Here is a 17,595-nt window from a genome sequence, read left to right as displayed (position 1 = left end):
GATTGGCACTCAGTATTTCTCTCTGCTGTAAGGTTTCAGACAAGCCAGCACAATAACATGCACAAGCAACCACTCAAGATTGTTAGCATTGTGATTTGTTGTGTGTATTATGGCACCGTGGATGCATATGTGTGTCTATGTCTGTCTGTCTGTCTCTCTCTCTCTCTTTCTGCACGTCTCTCATTCTGCATGTCTCTCTGCGTCTCTTATCTCCCATTTGCTCCCTCCCCGTCTCTCTCAGAGGAATTTGTATTCAGATGGAAGTGCTTCAGTCAGCCGTTCTGTGGCAGGCAGGCGTAGTGTTTTTGGATCAAAATGGGTCACAACAAAACTGATCACGAACATCTCACTATGACAGGCTTATTAGGTTTCTCCTCTCCAGACTCGGCTGCTGTACAAGCTCTCGTCGCGAGCTTTTTAGCCCGAGAACCACGACTTCGTTCCGTGCACTTGAAGTCTCTCTTTTCTGTCTGCGGCTAGATTGGAGGGTTTAGCTGTCACATTTTTTAGGATGAGAGGCTCTCGAGGCTTTTAGCCTAAGCTCATCATATTTCTAGCGGGGGTTTGCAAAGCACAGAATGCAGTTACAAGTAGCACAGATACTGGAAAGTCATCCATCACAAACGAGCCTGCTCAAAGGAGCTACTTCTGAGCACATCCAAAGTATATACGTGGAAGAAATTTGAATGCAGCCTACTGTGCAGATATATGACAGTGTAAAGGCAAGCACAGAAGTGACTTGCCTATCATTTGGCAAGTATATCTTCATCTAAAGTAAATCGCTGCACTGAAACAAAGATTGTGAACATGCAAACATTTAAAAGTTGAGCTACTGGGCATCTTTCCTCATCTTTTTCTAGGTTACTGCAGATGTAGCTAGCAATGCAAGTCCCGCTTTTTACTCCACATCACCACGTTAAAACACGTAGGAACAAAAGGAAATAGAAAATCTGCGACTTCTTTGTTGGCTACAAGGAAGCCATGTTAGCATACCTTTGGGTCTTCTCCACAGTCTGGCACGGCGTTTGGTAAATCCTTTTCTCTGGTGCGGTGTCGCGTCCTGGCCTCAAACTGTCTCTGTTCCTCCTCACTTCGCCTCTCTTGGCCTGCTCTCCTCAGTTACCCCTGGCAATGGCATGCGATCTCTCCCGCTCTTGCCCTTTCCCCATTTGCTCTCTCCCTTCATGCCATCTGTCTATCTATCCCAGCGGTAAAGCGCCCCTCCAAAGTTGTCATGACTCCCTCTCTCTCATGTCGGGGACGGGGAGGATGACAGGCCAGACATACTTACTGTAATCCCATTCACACCTAGACATGCTCGGGGAGCGCATGTATGCATTCATGTGCACAGTAATACCCTTTTCACACTGACCTCAAATCCCTCTACTATCCCACATGAATATAAACAGGCTAACCTGGTATATTTTAGTCTCGCATTTTGAAACCTGCAGTGGTCCCGGGTGAGCTGTCGGCTTCAGCTTCCATGAGGCATAAACAGGTCACCTGCTAATGTGCGACCCCTGTAAGGTGATGACACAGGACATGCTCCACATGTTGTGGTCGGTAATCCTAAACTCAGTGTAACTTAAACCTGTATAATATGATAAACTAATATAATAACTCACCGTTTGGATTGGGCTCTGATTTATGGTCACAGTGTCACTGTAATGAGAGAGGATCAAGTGAGGGGGGCGTCGTCCTGCTTGTTGTAAACATGTGGGCATGTCAAGCCCTTGGAGACTGTAAACAGTGATACTGGGCTTAAACATGAACAGCAGGGGCAGATGGTCTAAGAAAATGCTGTTTGAGTCAGGTTGGCTGATTGCGACACCAGTGAAATATATCTTATATATATATTGTTACTAACACACAAACATCCACATTCATGACTGATTTGGCTTTCTGTCTTCCGTCTTGGTCCCACAAGGTGAGACCTTCAAGACTTCAATCTCTCATCAAGTCTAATTTTCAAATTTTGATGCAAGATAGCATTTAGTAGTTCAGCAAATGTGACTTGTTTTTGATATGCTTTGGATCTTCAAGTTTCAAGTGCTTCTGTCATTAGGGTCTTATATGAAAACATTCCACAACCGGAAAAAAAAATCTGTTTGAGGCTTTTATTTAGCTTCATATGCATGGCTGAGATGGCCATAATGGACCTAAAGATCTTTAAAGTCCCGATCTGGAGCTGATTTTGCGTGTGGAGCGCAGCGGTTGGGAAGAGTATTGCAACAACAACACAAGCGGGAGATTGTTTACAACTTCAGATCTATAAACTGGAGGACAGGAGGGCAGGCAGAGAAAATAAAGGCTCATCAGGGGCCGGGAGAGTGCAAAATGTCATCAGTGTAATCATTGAGCCATAGTCAGTGTTACTGACTCCGCCTCCTGATCAATTACAGCAAGATGTGCTTCAGTCTAATAAACTGCCCAATGAAAGTTAGACAATAAAGAAAAGTTATTGGCGTAGGAAAGCACCAAGGTGTGTGTGTGTGTGTGTGTGTGTGTGTGTGTGTGTTGTAATCAGACTGCTCTCCTTCTCTCTCACTCTCTCTCACTCTCTCTCACTCTTGGTTTCTTCCCTCTAATGTAAATGGAGCGATGCCTGCAAAGTAGTCCAGGCAGTCAGCTCAAGCTGCACTGCTCTCCCCACACATCATCTACCGAACGCACCCTCCCAATTTGGCGCTCTGTTTAAGCTGTAATATGTCCCATCTCTCCCTCTGACATGCCAGTGTTTCTGCTCCCCTGTATTGCTGCTTGCTTTTCAGCCCCTCTATCACCCCAGCATTCACCTGTAGGCTGCGACTCTGGGGGATAAGATATTTCCTCCTATTTCCTCATCACTCCTATTATATCCACATGCAAACATGTCTGCTGGGACTGATGAGCTTGAAGTCTGGACACCAAACTCTAACTGTGCTCAGATGCTGTAGTAAACATTTCAAACACGTGTTGTCTGACTGAAGTTGTTTGGGTAGAAGTTCTGTAATTATAAACATGAAATAATTGGGATTGTTATGGGATCGGGGGTCAACGGGACGGTCCTGGCTATACAGCAACAATCTGGGATCCAGACCACATGGTTTGAATATATGTCCTAACAGAACAGAAAGAATGGCAGCCCCTTTTCAGGTTTCAGGTTTTCCTCCGTTCATTTAATGCCTCTCCAGTGTTGATTTGACGTCGAGCTTTATCCTGTATAACTTGGTATGTGGTGCTTTTTTTTTAATCCCACTGCGGAAGAATCTGAGTGGGACATTCGTGTCTTTTGCTGTCATCCTGGAGTATCCCAGGTTTACAGACCCCCCCTGCCGGTGCTGTATGTGAGCGCTGGTTGAGTACGCTTCCTCTTCATCTTCTTGTTGTTGATGTTTAATGACGGTTGGCAATAAAATGAAAAAAAAAAAAATACAACTACCAACTGCACCAACTGGTGTGGACTGTGGTTATGGGCTTGGCACTTTGGGGATTCCCATCACTCCCAATAACAACCACTACCGCCCCAACACCCCAAGATAATCCTGGGTCGGTCCTGGGAGTATAGGGAGTGTTGTTTCCAAATCCCGGATTGGGGTTTTGTGCTCAGTTGAATACTGTAATGAAGTCCTATGTATAACAGTACAGTGTGTGTGGCAGTCTCTTCGGGAGATCCTTATAAAACTGCCAAAATCATCCAAATCCTACTTTCTGTCATCATATAGACGTATAATGGCACCCCTGGATAGTGCAGGACTTAACAGTTCTGTTGCTGCCGGAGGAGTTCTGTTACTCTGTGAACTCCTCCGGCTTTCACAGGCCTTTGAGATCGGTGAAAACTCATTCCATTCCTTTCTCAATAAAACCACTCAGCAGACCCAGAGCGTCTAAAAGGGAACAGGGACACGGATGCTGTACACCACACAGGCCATACTAGAAGCTTTATGCGCTATTAGAAGCTCACAGCTCACATGTGAGGCGATTCCCAGCTTCTTGAAACACATATGAATTAAGTATGATGTCCTTCAGGAGGGGGATTAAGTAGTGTGTGTGCATGCATGTGTGTGTCTTTTAGCCGCTGTCGCCGTTCTTTTGCATTTACCCCGCAGCAAACTGTGACCAGGTTCCTACATGACTGACTTCGAAAGTGAAGGGAGGAACCTATGGAAAGACAGAGAGAGAGAGAGAAAGAGAGTAAGCGGAAGAAAGGTGGAGGGTGACAGATTGAGAGTGAGAGAGGGGAAAGGGTTGAGCGAATAGGAGACATCAAATAGCTCTTTGCAGGCGTGAGTGTCTGCAGACATGAGTGCCCTCGATCCCCTGTTTTTTACCCAGTAATGGGGTCCAGCCCTCAATGATGCACACAGATAGACAGAATTACATTTTGCCACTCCATTTACTTTTTATAAATTTGTCTTTCAGATCAATAAAGGAAGATGCCGCCTATGCAAACAAAAGTGGTAATACCGTGAAAATATAAAACCAAACAACAGGCGCTGTAATCTATTCAATGCACATCTGAGGATGTCTCTCATATTTTTTTAGGTGAAAAAGTTAAATATGCTTCTTCTTGCTGACAGCACGATAGTCATTATATTTGTTTTTTAAAGCACGGCGTGTTTAGGCGTATATAAGCGTGAAATGGAATTAAAGTTGTATCTGCGCATGGTCACAAGTTATTAGAGTGGCAGCTAACAGAATGAGGAGCCACATTAGCCTTCGATGGCGCTTATTAGAATGTCCCCTGTTTATGCTATCTAATTGGCTGTCTGTCTCGATAATGAATTCATATCAGTGGGAAACAAAGTCACAGGAGGAGGGAGGAAATTAGTTTTGCCAATATGGAACAGAGAATAGTGTTGGAAGCCATGGAAGTGATGTATGACAGCATATGAAGGCAACACATTCTTATTGGGTGCAAAATGCATTTAAACTGAAGTCTCTGCGTTTTCTTTTCTCTCTAAGCTGCAGGTCAGTTATTATCAAACCCTTCAGAGTGGCTATGTGCATGAATAAACACTGTCTGTACTGTTCATATTATCTGATTTGATTGTGCACAAGGGTGGAAGCGCACTACAGCTTTTACCGATTTCCCTTGAAATTCAGTTAAAATCTCAAGGCACACACAAACACAGAGGCCATGAGGAATCTCTTATTTTTTTTAAGATGGTTTGGAGTTTCTGTCATGGCACTGGATGCGGTTCATTTTTTCCCTGGCCGTGTCCTTGTGTGCACTGGTTTTTGTTTCCCCCCAGAATTAATGAAAAATATCATATTATATGAAAAGCAAAGTGCACGTAAATCAGCCTGATCTTCTGATCTTCTGAATCAGCAACCCTGTCTCAAGGGAGTACAAAATTTAATCTATAGATTCGTGTCCATGGACATGAGTTGTCCATTTTTTTCACGCATACTGAGAGAAACTTCCATTTTTTAATAGCTGTAGCCAATAGAGACGCATGTCCAGGTGGGGAAAATTTGGGGTTAGGCACTAAAACTGGAACCTGGACAGACTCTTGGTCTTAGAAAACAAATACTGATCTCACCTTGGACTCAAAGCCGGGTCGCCTGAGTGACAGTGGTGTTGATTGATCCATCCACCCCACTGCCCTCCTAAGGCAGACTTTGTGGCTTTTTATACTACCTCACAATATGCCGTACGGGCATGAAATATACTTCCAATTGAAATACATCACTTTGAAAGTCGTGCTGACTGTCACAAAAAATACACAATTCTATAGATTAAATTTCCGTAACCATATCACAAACTGCCATGAGAGCGGGCTGGAATCAGAGCTGTATCTAGTTGAAACCTTGTAGGTTCCTGAATTTCTTTCATGGGGTGACAGATGATACGCTGTTCAGTTGTGTGCCTCTGTGCAGATCGGATGTATAGAAATGGTAGCCTCCATGGCTGGCATTCAGCAGCGTCCCGCAGTGTGAAGCCTCCAAACATCAACATCCACCAACATCATTTTGGACGGTGTAGAAAAGACCCTTGGATGGATGAGCTTGGAAAACCTAAGACTCTAAATTCAAGATTAAATCCGTCTTCAGCTTCTTTATTGTTCACATGTAGAGGCTAGACTGTTGATCTATTTTGAGTGCCCATATTGTTTGGATCCAAACAAAAGCTAATCTGAACAGGCATGCTGGCCCTCCTCGAGGCAGCAGCCACTGACAGTCAAACACTGGACTGTGGACTTAATGATGTGAGTCATTCTGTTTGTAAACTATTCTTGGCATCCACAGTGTGTGTGAGAGAAACAGGGACTCGGGGCTGACATTGTTGTATATGTCCAAGTGTATATGTGTGTGTGTGTGTGTATGTGTGTATTTCTGTATCCCATTGCCTGCACTGTGTAAGCAGATGAAACGCGGGCTGAAAATATCACATGTCAAGGTGCCCCAGGGGTATGCATACCTCTGTACTTCCTGTTAAAAGACCTGCAATAATATTTACCCAGCATGCATCTCTGATGACAGGCCTCAAGCTGCCACGGAGCCCCTGAAGTAAACAGTGGGAGGGGGAGAAGAGAGAAGTGAAGAGGAGATGACAGGATAGAGAGGAGTATACAAGAGGAGAGAGGGGAGAAGGATACAAAAGGAGGAGTGAAGAGAAACATGGCTTCTAAAAGGTTTCTTTAAGTAGGAAGGCTCTGCTTTGAACCTGATTTATGGAGTGAGAGTGGGTGAAGCAAAACTTCTACAGTGTCAGAATAAATTAAAGGGGCATTTAGTAATTCATGACATCTATCAGCCTCTATCAGCAAGTCACTGACACGACTTCAGGTCGCCTGCAGATAACAGTCACATTTTCACAACAGAGATGAGTAAGTTAGCAATTAGAGCAGAGATGCAACAGAGAGGTGATACGTCACCATGCAAAACACTGTAATAACAATAATTCTGTTTTTGTCTTGAGAACAAAATGCACCATGTTCCATTACTGAGTGGTTGAAAATGCCAGTGTGTGGGTGTTTGTGTGTGTTTGAGTGTGTGTGAAACGCCAATGAATGGGTTGTTTTCCTTCCAAAACAGAGTGTATGGGCTAAAAAGAGACTTTTGAAGGCCAGAAATCTCTCCATCAATTGAAGTTATCGTTCAGTTACTGGTATTGTCGTTTCAAAAAGTTTAGTTATTGCCCCTTTAATATTTTACATTTGCTGTTGTGGTATTTCAGTCTGTAATGATCGTTAATACAGGATTGATTGATTGATTGATTGATTGATTGATTGATTGATTGATTGATTGATTTGGATCCCCATTAGCTGTCGCCCTAGGCAACCGCTACTCTTCCTGGGGTCCACACAGAATAAAAATACATACAACAATGGACTTAAATATAAACACTTATGCAAACAAACAAATTAAATGTAAACAAGTATCTAAACAAATAGACACTTAAACAAAGGTTAATCCGTCATCATCAAGAAACACAACATTTGCATAACAATCTAAGCAAAAGCATCCCAAATTCAATAGATATATAATATGACAGATATTTTCAAATACACCTCCTAATTATCCTATATTACCATACATTAACATGTGGAATCTATTTATCCTTCAATTATCATGATGTGCTAAATTATATGTAATACCATAAGTATACTTCTTATAATACAATCAAAGCTATATAAATATTATTATTGTTATTATTACTATTACTATTAATATCCATATCATTATCACCGTTATCATTATTCTTATTAAAACAAATATATACATACTCTTATGTAATACCATAAGTATACTTCTTATCATACAATCAAAGATATATAAGTATTATTATTGTTATTATTACTACTATTACTATTAATATCCTCATCATTATCACAGTTATTACCATTCTTATTAAAACAAATATATAGCCGACATACTCTTTTGTCTTGTTCCCAGTGCACATAAACACTTCCTTGTTCTCATATTAAAGTTTTCTCTGCTGCAGTAAATACTGTTTTACTAATACTTTGAATTTATTTATGTTCAGGATTAAAGTAGGCCTGCGTCGTTAAGACCAGAGCTGACACTTCGCTAGTACAAATTCTGCTCTCAAAACGTTCCCATTACCTTTGTTACACAGGCATCACCGCTCTTTACGCACACAAGCCACCTCGCCGACAATGAGTCTTTCAGGGAGGTGGAAAAAAAAAAAAAAAAAAGAGCAGAAAAAGTTTCTATCACAAGCTTTTACCCTAATGAACCATCACAGAAACTTCTATTCCAAAAATGGCTCTTTAATCACAACGAAGTTCTAAGCAGACCCCAAACCCTCACTGAGAATAATTTTGCACCGTGTGAGCATCAGGCTCTCAAGGCAGCGCCGAGTTCGTTAGAGGGTGAAGCTGCAAAAGATCAGGGATTGCGCTTTTATTTTTTTTTCCTCCTTTTTTACTACACAGAGACATCTTTGGTTTATTTGGGAGTTTGCTGGAAAGAGCTAAAAATAATGTGAGTATGAGGACGACGCACAGGGGGAGGGAAGGAGATATAAGAGAGATTAAGTGCTGTAATTGAACTGCGTGTCATGAGTTCATGTCTTGTGCCTCAGTCTGCCGCGCCTTGGGCTGATCAGCCCTCTGTGATTGACGTCAGTTTGAATCTGTTTGAGCCTCTCCCCTTGAGTCTGTTGGCACTGTTGGATTACACAGCACATTACATATGGATCAGGCAATTAGGAAGCAAGCTGCATCGAGCCCTGCATGTTAAATGGCTTGGAATGATTCGCAGGAGCCACGGGGACGTGGACGCACACGCAGATATGAGGTTGTGTTAAGCGGTCGATGTGTCCGGAGAGCGGCGCGTGTCTCTGATGCTGTTGTTTCAACTGCAGTCATTGTTCACTTATGCAAGGAAATGGATCTCCCTTCCATCTCCCTCATTACGTAGTCAGCCCAATCTATCCCTCAGCAAAACTGTGAGCCAGGGAAAAAGAAGCGCATAAGTGAAATTGACTGAATTGAAATAAAGTCAATTACCCAGATGCTATCCCCCTTCGAGTCTTTTAACTGTTCAAGGGCCCAGCAGAATGAAGTTGAAATGAAATTGCTCTTTTATAAGCGCCCCCCCCATAGTCCTTCCTTTAATTTCCCTTCTTCTTCTTCTTCCTCTTCTTTTCTTTTTGCTTGGTACTGTTTCTTTTTGTGTTTTACACGTTTCCATTACAGCTTTCCCAGTCCCTAACAATGCACGGCTTCAAGGCAGCCTAAAAGAGAGCAGTTATCACCTCAGCAGACAGTTGGAAACATCTCTAATTACTAGTGTACTACAACAGAGAGAGGAAGCCGCCTAATCCCAGTCACTGCTGAGAAATCCAAACCATGCTGGGAGATCCTCTTTCATTATCCTAACCCTTCTTGAGTTTTTGTAATTTAGAGTCTGTCGTGGTACCTGCATTAGTATTAGAATGCCTGTGTGTGTGTGTGTGTGTGTGTGAGAGAGAGAGAGAGAGAGAGAGAGAGAGAGTGTGTGTTATGTATGTACCTGCAGTTCATGTTCCTTCAGGCCTTGCTTTGTTAAAAAACAAAAAAAAAAGGTTTTGAAAATTCTTCCTGCATAGATGTACACTCTCCTGTTTTTTAAATAGGCCTTCATTCCTCTTCACTCTTGATAGCTTACTGCTCACATTGTTTCCTTGCACCTTGAGATGTGCACACATCCATTTTCACACTCCAGCAATTCTCCGTGTAAATGCAATGTTAAGATGCATGACTTTTTTTTTTTTTTCCCATTTACAAGAATCCTCCCGGGGTTTTTCAAAAATTTCCTCTTGGCTTCTTACATCTGGTTGTGTGTAGGCCTGAGTCGATGTTGCACTGTATATGTGAATGTGTGTGTGTTTGTCCTCTACCATCACGTGTGTCTTGCCTTCCCGAACCTCGGGCCCAGCCCAGGCTCTCAGGAGCCGTCCCCTGGAAAGGCATGACAGAGCCCCAGTGTTTGGAAAAGGCTGCGCTGGCAGCGATAAGCAGTTCAAAGAAGGGAGAGCATTAATGTAATTGGCTGCCAGCAGCACACTGGCCTCGTCGTCTCATATCCACACGCAGTAACACACACTCACCATGCGGATTATTGGAAGGGAGTGTGAGAGAGAAGGGTGGTGGGGGTGGGGGGGCGGTGGGGTGAGAGATGAAGGAGAGGATGGATATGAGAGAGAAGGGGAGCAGTTGGGGTCCCCATTGTGTCGCTCATTAAGCCATGGGAGGCTCAGGAAGGCTGGAGATGAGATGAGAGGTGTCAGAGTTAAATGTCAGGTCTGGAAGGGACATGGCTGACCTCCAAGCAGCTTGCACACATATATGCTCACACACACACACACACACACACACTCACACACACACAGGCACATGCAGAGGCAGAGAGAGGTAACGAGGGATACTCTCCTGACTTTCCAGGCCACCCCAGCCTCATATTATCCCCTCAAGTTCTCCTCTCCTTTTCACTGCTTAAGTCCGCTTTCTGTCACTCACCTATTTTTACCCGTTCAATTTTCCACCCATTACACCCAAATTGCAGGTGTCATTGCAAATTGAATTGTTGCAACTGGAGAGCAGCCTTTCCGCTGAATAGCCCGGCCACTAGCTGCTGCTGCAGTGGAAGTGAAGGCTATTTCCTTCAGCTAATTTCCAAGTCCCTGTGATGGGAGGCACAGCGGAGAGGAGTGCCGGGTGGCTTCCTCCACTGTTATGGAGTGTTTTCACCAAAGGCTTTTGAGAGGCTTTGAAGTTTCGACTCTCGCCCTTGTATTTCCAACATTCTTCTCTTCTATCTCTCTGCTGTGTGTCGTCTCTGTAAGCACCTCTCACCCCACTTTTTACTCTCCTATCTCGCATTCCTCTTCTTCTTTTTGCTACCGCTGTGTCGTCTTGTTAATCGTTCCACGTTTCATCTTTATTCTCCTCCCTCACCTCATGCGTTTGTATCCTGCTGCGCCTTTTCCCTTTGACAGAATCAGCGGTGTGACTATGAACACAGCATCGCAGGACAACAGGGATCACCCATTAGATATTCATTTTTAAACATCACTTTGTCATTCTCAACTTAACGAGGATGTTTTGGTAGAATTACCACATACCAGTTGACCATGGTTGTGTCAGTCAGTGGCCATTTATTCCCAGCGGTAGTATTGTTAGTCCCAGCATTGCTTAAAATTAAGACACAAGTAAGTAATCTTTATTTATACAGCACTTTTCAAAATAGCACTTACTTTACAAATATAAAAATGAGGCAAATACCCACAGTCTCAGTATAAATAAAAACATATTTAGTAATAAAGTAATAAAGAGTAAAAATGAGAGTAGTAAAAGTGATGATAGTCTCACAGTCATTAAAAAGTGAAAATACAATAAAATGCAGCATGTGTGTGTGTATAGATAGATAGATAGATACATACATACATACATACTGTATTTCACCAATTAATCGCCGGGCCACAAATAGCCGCCTGGTGGTTTTAAACGCCTGGGGTCTGCACCCATTTTGCGTATTAAACGCCCACCCAAATAACCGCCGGGGCGATTATTTGCATTATATTGAGGTAAACCCAAAATAAGCTTATTATCACCTGATTTTTACATAAGTAAACAGTTAGCCGCACGATAACTGTGCGGCACGTCCGTTTTCTGTCAAAATAAGTGAGCTAGCTAACGTTAGAAAAAAAGGGTGGACCGTAATCTTAAATGACCGACTAATTCTTATTTTGACAGAAAACGGAAGTGTCAGAGGGAACGATTTGCAGCGCGAGGCGTTTGCACTATGTTTGTTTGTACAGATATGTTTACCTTATGCCTTACAGTACTTTTGTACTAAAAAATATGTTGGACAGTAACTGTCATCACAATAATGGCCTGGTGCAGGTCTGTGTAAAAATAAATAAAGGCCTGCAGCGAATAGCCGCCTGGTTCTTTTAAACGCCTGGGGTTCAAGTTGATTTTGCGTATTAAACGCCCGGGCTATTAATTGGGGAAATACGGTACATACATATACATATACAGTAATTGTTTAGCAAGCACCTTTAAGATCATTTAAGAGGCAAAAGTAACTTAGCAATTGGTTTGTAACTATGGAGTAGTGTTGGATCAAGGCCAGGTTTCTTTAAACTCATCTGGATACTGTTAAAAGTGACGGGGCTCTAAACCAATAAGTCTTAAAAACTCCAAAAAAAAAAAAAAAAAAAAAAACATGAACTGCTCTGCTTCCTGCTACAAAGTGGCTGTTGTTACTCTACTCTTAGATAGGTATTGGATACATAGGAAAGATGATGATGATTGATGATGATTATTATTGTTATGCATTAGCTTCCAAAGTGCAGCACGACACATGAGCCATAAAACATGAGACGATTGTCTCCTCCCAGGTCAGCCCTTCAAGCTGGACCCCAAGACGGCCCACAAGAAGCTGCGTCTGTCCAACGACTGCCTGACCATGGAGAAGGACGAGAGCTCGCTGAAGAAGAGCCACACCCCGGAGCGCTTCAGCGGCACCGGCTCCTACGGCGCCGCTGGGAACGTCTTCATTGACAGTGGATGCCACTACTGGGAGGTGCTTCTGGGAGCGTCCACATGGTGAGACATGCACACAGACACACACACACACAAGTGTATTATATAAGAGTGCAAGCCTGCCTGGGGACTGGTAAACCGAATTATCTCTCTTTAGGGAGTTTGAATCTAGGCTGTTATTCACCCACACTCACTCACACACACACACACACACACATACACACAGTGTATACTCTTATCCTAATTATATTCTTCTCACTAATTGGCTCTCAAAGTAGACCTCTTCATGCTGGAAAGGCCCATAGGGCCTGTGCCTATCTCCTGTGTCTTCAGCATGAGGTAGCTTGACTGTGCAAGTGAAGTCATTAAAGAGGACAGTAGTTTTACATCACTAATTCATTCCAAACCCTTCTTTCCCTGCAGGTATGCCATCGGCGTGGCTTACAAGTCTGCCCCGAAAAATGAGTGGAGCGGCAAGAACTCATCCTCATGGGTGTTCTCGCGCTGCAACAATAATTTTGTGGTGCGCCACAACAGCAAGGAGATGCTGGTGGAAGCCAGCCTCCAGCTGAGGCGGCTTGGCGTCCTGCTGGACTACGACAACAACTCCCTGTCCTTCTACGACGCCATGAACTCGCAGCACCTCCACACCTTCGACATCTCCTTCCTCCTGCCAGTTGCACCCACTTTCATGATCTGGAACAAGTCAGTCATGATCCTCTCGGGGTTACCTGTCCCCGACTTTGTCGAGGGCGGCGGCCCTGACCAGCAAGAGCAACAGCAGCAGGTGGGCCTGTGTCGTCAAGAGTCGCCATACGGGTCCGGAATGAAGACCTGCCACTGAGAAAGGCCCATGGATGGCCGGCACAGGCCACGCAGGCCCACTGACTCAGCGCTGATGGGGAGCTGGGAGGCATTGTCAGTGTGACTGAAATCTGTTATACACTCTACATTAAGCGTGGACTAGTTACTTTTCTTATGGATTTGGAAAGTGTTGGGAATACGTGTACCTGGGGAGTGTCGACCCTATTAGTTTGTAGCCATCCAATGCTTTGTAAATCCTTCAGTGAATGGCATAGTGTGGGAACAAGGTCTCTTGAGTATAAACTCCAGTAGACCTAAAATTCCTGTGATGCCCTGCAGTCACTGAGGGGGAAGAGGGCTTTGGTCTGTAATTGGGCAGGGCTGGACTCCTGGTTTTCTCGACCAATTAAGGTCTTCCGTTTTGATGTATTTTCTTCCTGATTTGACCCAAGGCAGAGGACCAAGGAGAGTACCTTGTCATCACAGCCGTTCAGAATTTGAAGGTACAACTCATGGAAAGTTCAGTTTACAGTATAATGTCTCACCTGTAAGAGGTGAGACGGGAGGAAGCAAAGCGAGAGAGCGATGCTCCATCGTATTAACACGATACATTTCAAGTTATGGAAAGAAAGACGTTTTTAGCTGTCATTTCATGACTTTGTTGGAGGTCATTGATTCAAAAGCTCACTCAGATACATTTAAATGTCAGTTCCATGTGGGTTGATGAGGTGTTGATGGGGTGAATTAAGCAGACTGGGCAAGAATAGCAGTTCAGCATGGTAGTGCCTTCTTGTTGTATGGGGAAGAAACGGACACCTCGCTAAGGCAAGCAGATAGACATTTCCATAGTGCGCTGAGGGGTGAATTATGAATCCTCTTACTGGGCATGCGTTCTGCCCTCAGATGCTGGAACTGGCTGTGATACAACTGTCCTTTCCTCAGTGTTGCTCTTAGATTTGACCCAGCTATCTCTGGTGGGTCATGGGTTGCCCACGCTGAGCTTCCATGCTTCAGGAAGCACTCTGCTGCTCTTGAATCTTAACCAGATGACAGGAGCGTGACTCGCATCATGTGACTACTCGACTTGTACCATAAGAGGTTTATTGAAAGACAGAGGAAAAAAGTGTTGATTATTTATGACAAAATAAGATGGTTTGCTTTTATTGTTTATCTCAACGTATTCATGATGCACTTTTTTAATTAACACTATTTCCCCTCTATGAGTCTATAAGACACGATGGAACTGAGTGGCAGGGCTGTGATGGGGAGGGGAAGTGACACACGGCGCTACTGCAGGTTGTGTTCATTCCTGAGAAAATCCCCATCCATTTTCACATCCATCCAGTTCACGCCTAATAATTTGTGGTGAATAATTAACTGTTTAGCGTGTTTGAATCAATATGATCACATGATGTAACCTATGATCAGGTTCACTGCAATAAAACACTATGAAAGGTCAGTTTCATTTTCTGAGCTTTCATTTTCTAACCCGCAAAAATCCCTTGTACTTTGTGATACATTTTTAAACAAAACCCCCCCGCTGTGAAGTCAAACATTTTCTCACTGCTTTGAACACAACCAGCGCTGCAGTGACTGCCCCTCCCCGTTGCTTTTTTTTTTTAGACAGCATAGAGTATCTTGTTTAGAAAAGGGATATGATTATGATGTTTATGTGATTTTTATCACGATGAAATGATGAACTAATAGAGGTTTTTAAAAAAAAAAGAGTTCACTCTGTTGTCGACTATTCAGGGAAGGAGGGGGTTAACACTTTAACTTGCTGTCAATCTCGATGTCATGGCATGATTGTGTGTTCTCCTCTGTGATTCGTTAACACGCGCACACAACACGAACTTAACACACGCGTCACGTTTCGTTTCGTTTGGCCTTGTCGTGGTAATGCATGATACATTGTGGGATCCCACGCCGGTTCACTGGGGATTTAAGTAGCTCGTTCAAGTTTGCCAAATCCCGTCTGTCTTCAGATACTGACTCACCACAGATTGGACCTGGAACACTTGTTTGTCACCCATCGTCTGTCAAATAACAGCTGTAGCCCGATGCATTTGTTTGCTCTTTATTTTTGTATCGGACGGCCTCGCGTGGGTCACGGTTTCTCTCTGGTTTGATATTCAGGTAGCAGCACCAGTTCAGACAATCAAATGTGTATCACAGTATATGCAGGTTAAAGAGGAATTGTAGCAGGAGAAAGAAGGGGGATTGTGACATTTGAGATTCCGTTTAAAAGAAAATATGCATAATTTGTGACATACAGACTAGTTTGATTTGACATGTAAAAGCCTGAGAACATGAGTCTCATACTACTGATGCCCTGTGGCCACGTTTCCCTCTCGACATTATTTGCTGTGTAGTGTGTTCATGTTGAATGTCAGCGTTTATCCTTCACAGCCTATGATTTGCCAGTTTCTGCCAATTAAGGAAAAATTCTCACCCTGCAGTTGCACATTGATTTCTATCATTTTCACCGTGGTTCCTTTGTGACTTATGGATGAGCAGTGACTCATCTCATATGGAATTCTCTGCTGTTGGACGTGTAGTGAAGATCCGACGTGGCCGACCAGCGAAACCCTCCAACTTCAGCGTTCACTTAGGGCATCTGCGCGATGTGCCGGTCTTGACCTATTGATCGAGCGATCGATTGTCGAAGAGCTACGGGCAACCGAGATAATCCACCAGTCAGAGGTAACACAGTGGGAAGTCTAGCAGCCCCGGGGTGGGGGGTATTTTCCTGTCAGGAAGATTAGTGAATGTTACCTGACTTCCAGACATCCAGCCATCCCGGTGAGTAACGTCTGTCACAGACCAGAAACAGCCGCGTGTTGATTTGTGATCCGAACCGACAAGCTCAACTCATCTGTGTCAAGTGTGCTTGGCCGGGTCGCTGCATGATTATGTGACCTTGCTGCAGGTTCATCACTCTTTCCTTATTTCATAAGGGGTGTCTTATCTCGGGTCAAGCATATTCATTTTTGCAAAAAAAAAACAAAAACAAAAACAAAACAAAACAAAAAAAAGGTACCATCAGAAGAACATCCAGCCCAGACGTGCTCATCGCCATGCATATCAGGTAGTTTGCAGTGCTTTTTCTTTCTTCGTGTCACAAGTCAATACAGTAAAATATATACGGTGAATGATTTTCAAATAGCTACCCACTCCTTGTAGTGCAGTGTAATACCCTAGAGACAATGCAATAGATTCCTCTTTTTGCTTTTCTCTTTGTGTAACTTGGGAAATTATTTTTTACAACTCAAGAGAAATGCGCTCCTCTCCTTTGGTATTTGGACCTTGATAAACAGCACAAAAAGAGCAGCGTGTTGCATTCACATGAGGCTTTCTGTTTCCATAGATATAACAGAGATAATTTTAGCCAGAAAGGAATGTAAATCATAGGGGGAAATATATATTATATAAAATTGTATAATATACAAAATATATATGAACCAATGTTATTTATGTGAATTTAAGTCCAATTAAAAGTCTGATCCCAAATGTGCTGTGGCTGTGGTTCTGTTTTTATTGCCTGTAGCACAGGTTCAATACGCCTTCATGTTGCCTAAGAAGATACGATCAAAGAATTCACAAGCGTGATAAATCAATGTGAACTTGTTCTTGACCTCCGGTGATTTCCAGACAAAGTATGTTTTTCAAAACACAGTCTGTAAGATGGTAAAACACTTTTAGGAGCTATCGCGGTTCACGCAACCAGAGGGATCCATAACCGAACCTCCTCTCACACTTGAACAGTGCTCTGCAGCGCTCGCAGCACTTTGGACACCAAATAAAAGGCAGCCTGCAGCTTGAAAAGGAGAGGCCTCAGCCCCGGCAGAGTTAGGCTGGCAGGTCATCGGCAGCCCAGGGTTGGGTTAGCAGGGCTCTACCCTGTTACCCTCATCTGTCATCACTGGCACAAGGCAGTGCCTCATCACTGCTCCGTGGTGCTTCAGTGCATTGAACCCGATATTGCCTGCAAGCATGGCATGCACGCTGACCTGAAATGATGAACAATATGCTCACTCATTTTGCAGTTCATCCTCTGTGGAAGTGGACTCACCGTGTCATGTAGGGGTACACACTAGAACTCGTGGAAGTATGTATTGACTTGAATTCCACAGGCGTTTAAAAACAGCCAAAAGAATGTGTTTCAGGCATTTCTGGAGAGAATACTACAAGTTGCTGCTCGAATAGAAGTAGAAGTACTGCTGTAAAAATCTACTGAAGGAAAAGTGAAAAGTACTGTTTCATGTGATCTCTCCCATGCAGTTATAAAAGGCTGAGAGAACACAGTTCA

At 43.5% G+C, this 17,595-nt stretch overlaps 1 protein-coding gene across 3 annotated transcripts in view; it reads left to right on the top strand.

The window, feature by feature from the left end:
* mid2 (midline 2) overlaps positions 1–16,322 on the top strand; it is a 124,284-nt gene extending 107,962 nt beyond the window's left edge. For all 3 annotated transcript variants that reach the window (XM_030061661.1, XM_030061659.1, XM_030061660.1), the window contains 2 exons: positions 12,338–12,545; positions 12,906–16,322. In XM_030061661.1, the coding sequence (XP_029917521.1) occupies positions 12,338–12,545; positions 12,906–13,326 (629 nt within the window). In that variant the 3' untranslated portion in view covers positions 13,327–16,322. The remainder of the gene's footprint in view (positions 1–12,337; positions 12,546–12,905) is intronic.
* Positions 16,323–17,595: the final 1,273 nt, after the last annotated feature.

Source organism: Myripristis murdjan, chromosome 10, assembly GCF_902150065.1.
Source record: "Myripristis murdjan chromosome 10, fMyrMur1.1, whole genome shotgun sequence".
NCBI lineage: Eukaryota > Metazoa > Chordata > Actinopteri > Holocentriformes > Holocentridae > Myripristis > Myripristis murdjan.
This window is presented reverse-complemented; position numbering and strand designations above follow the sequence as displayed.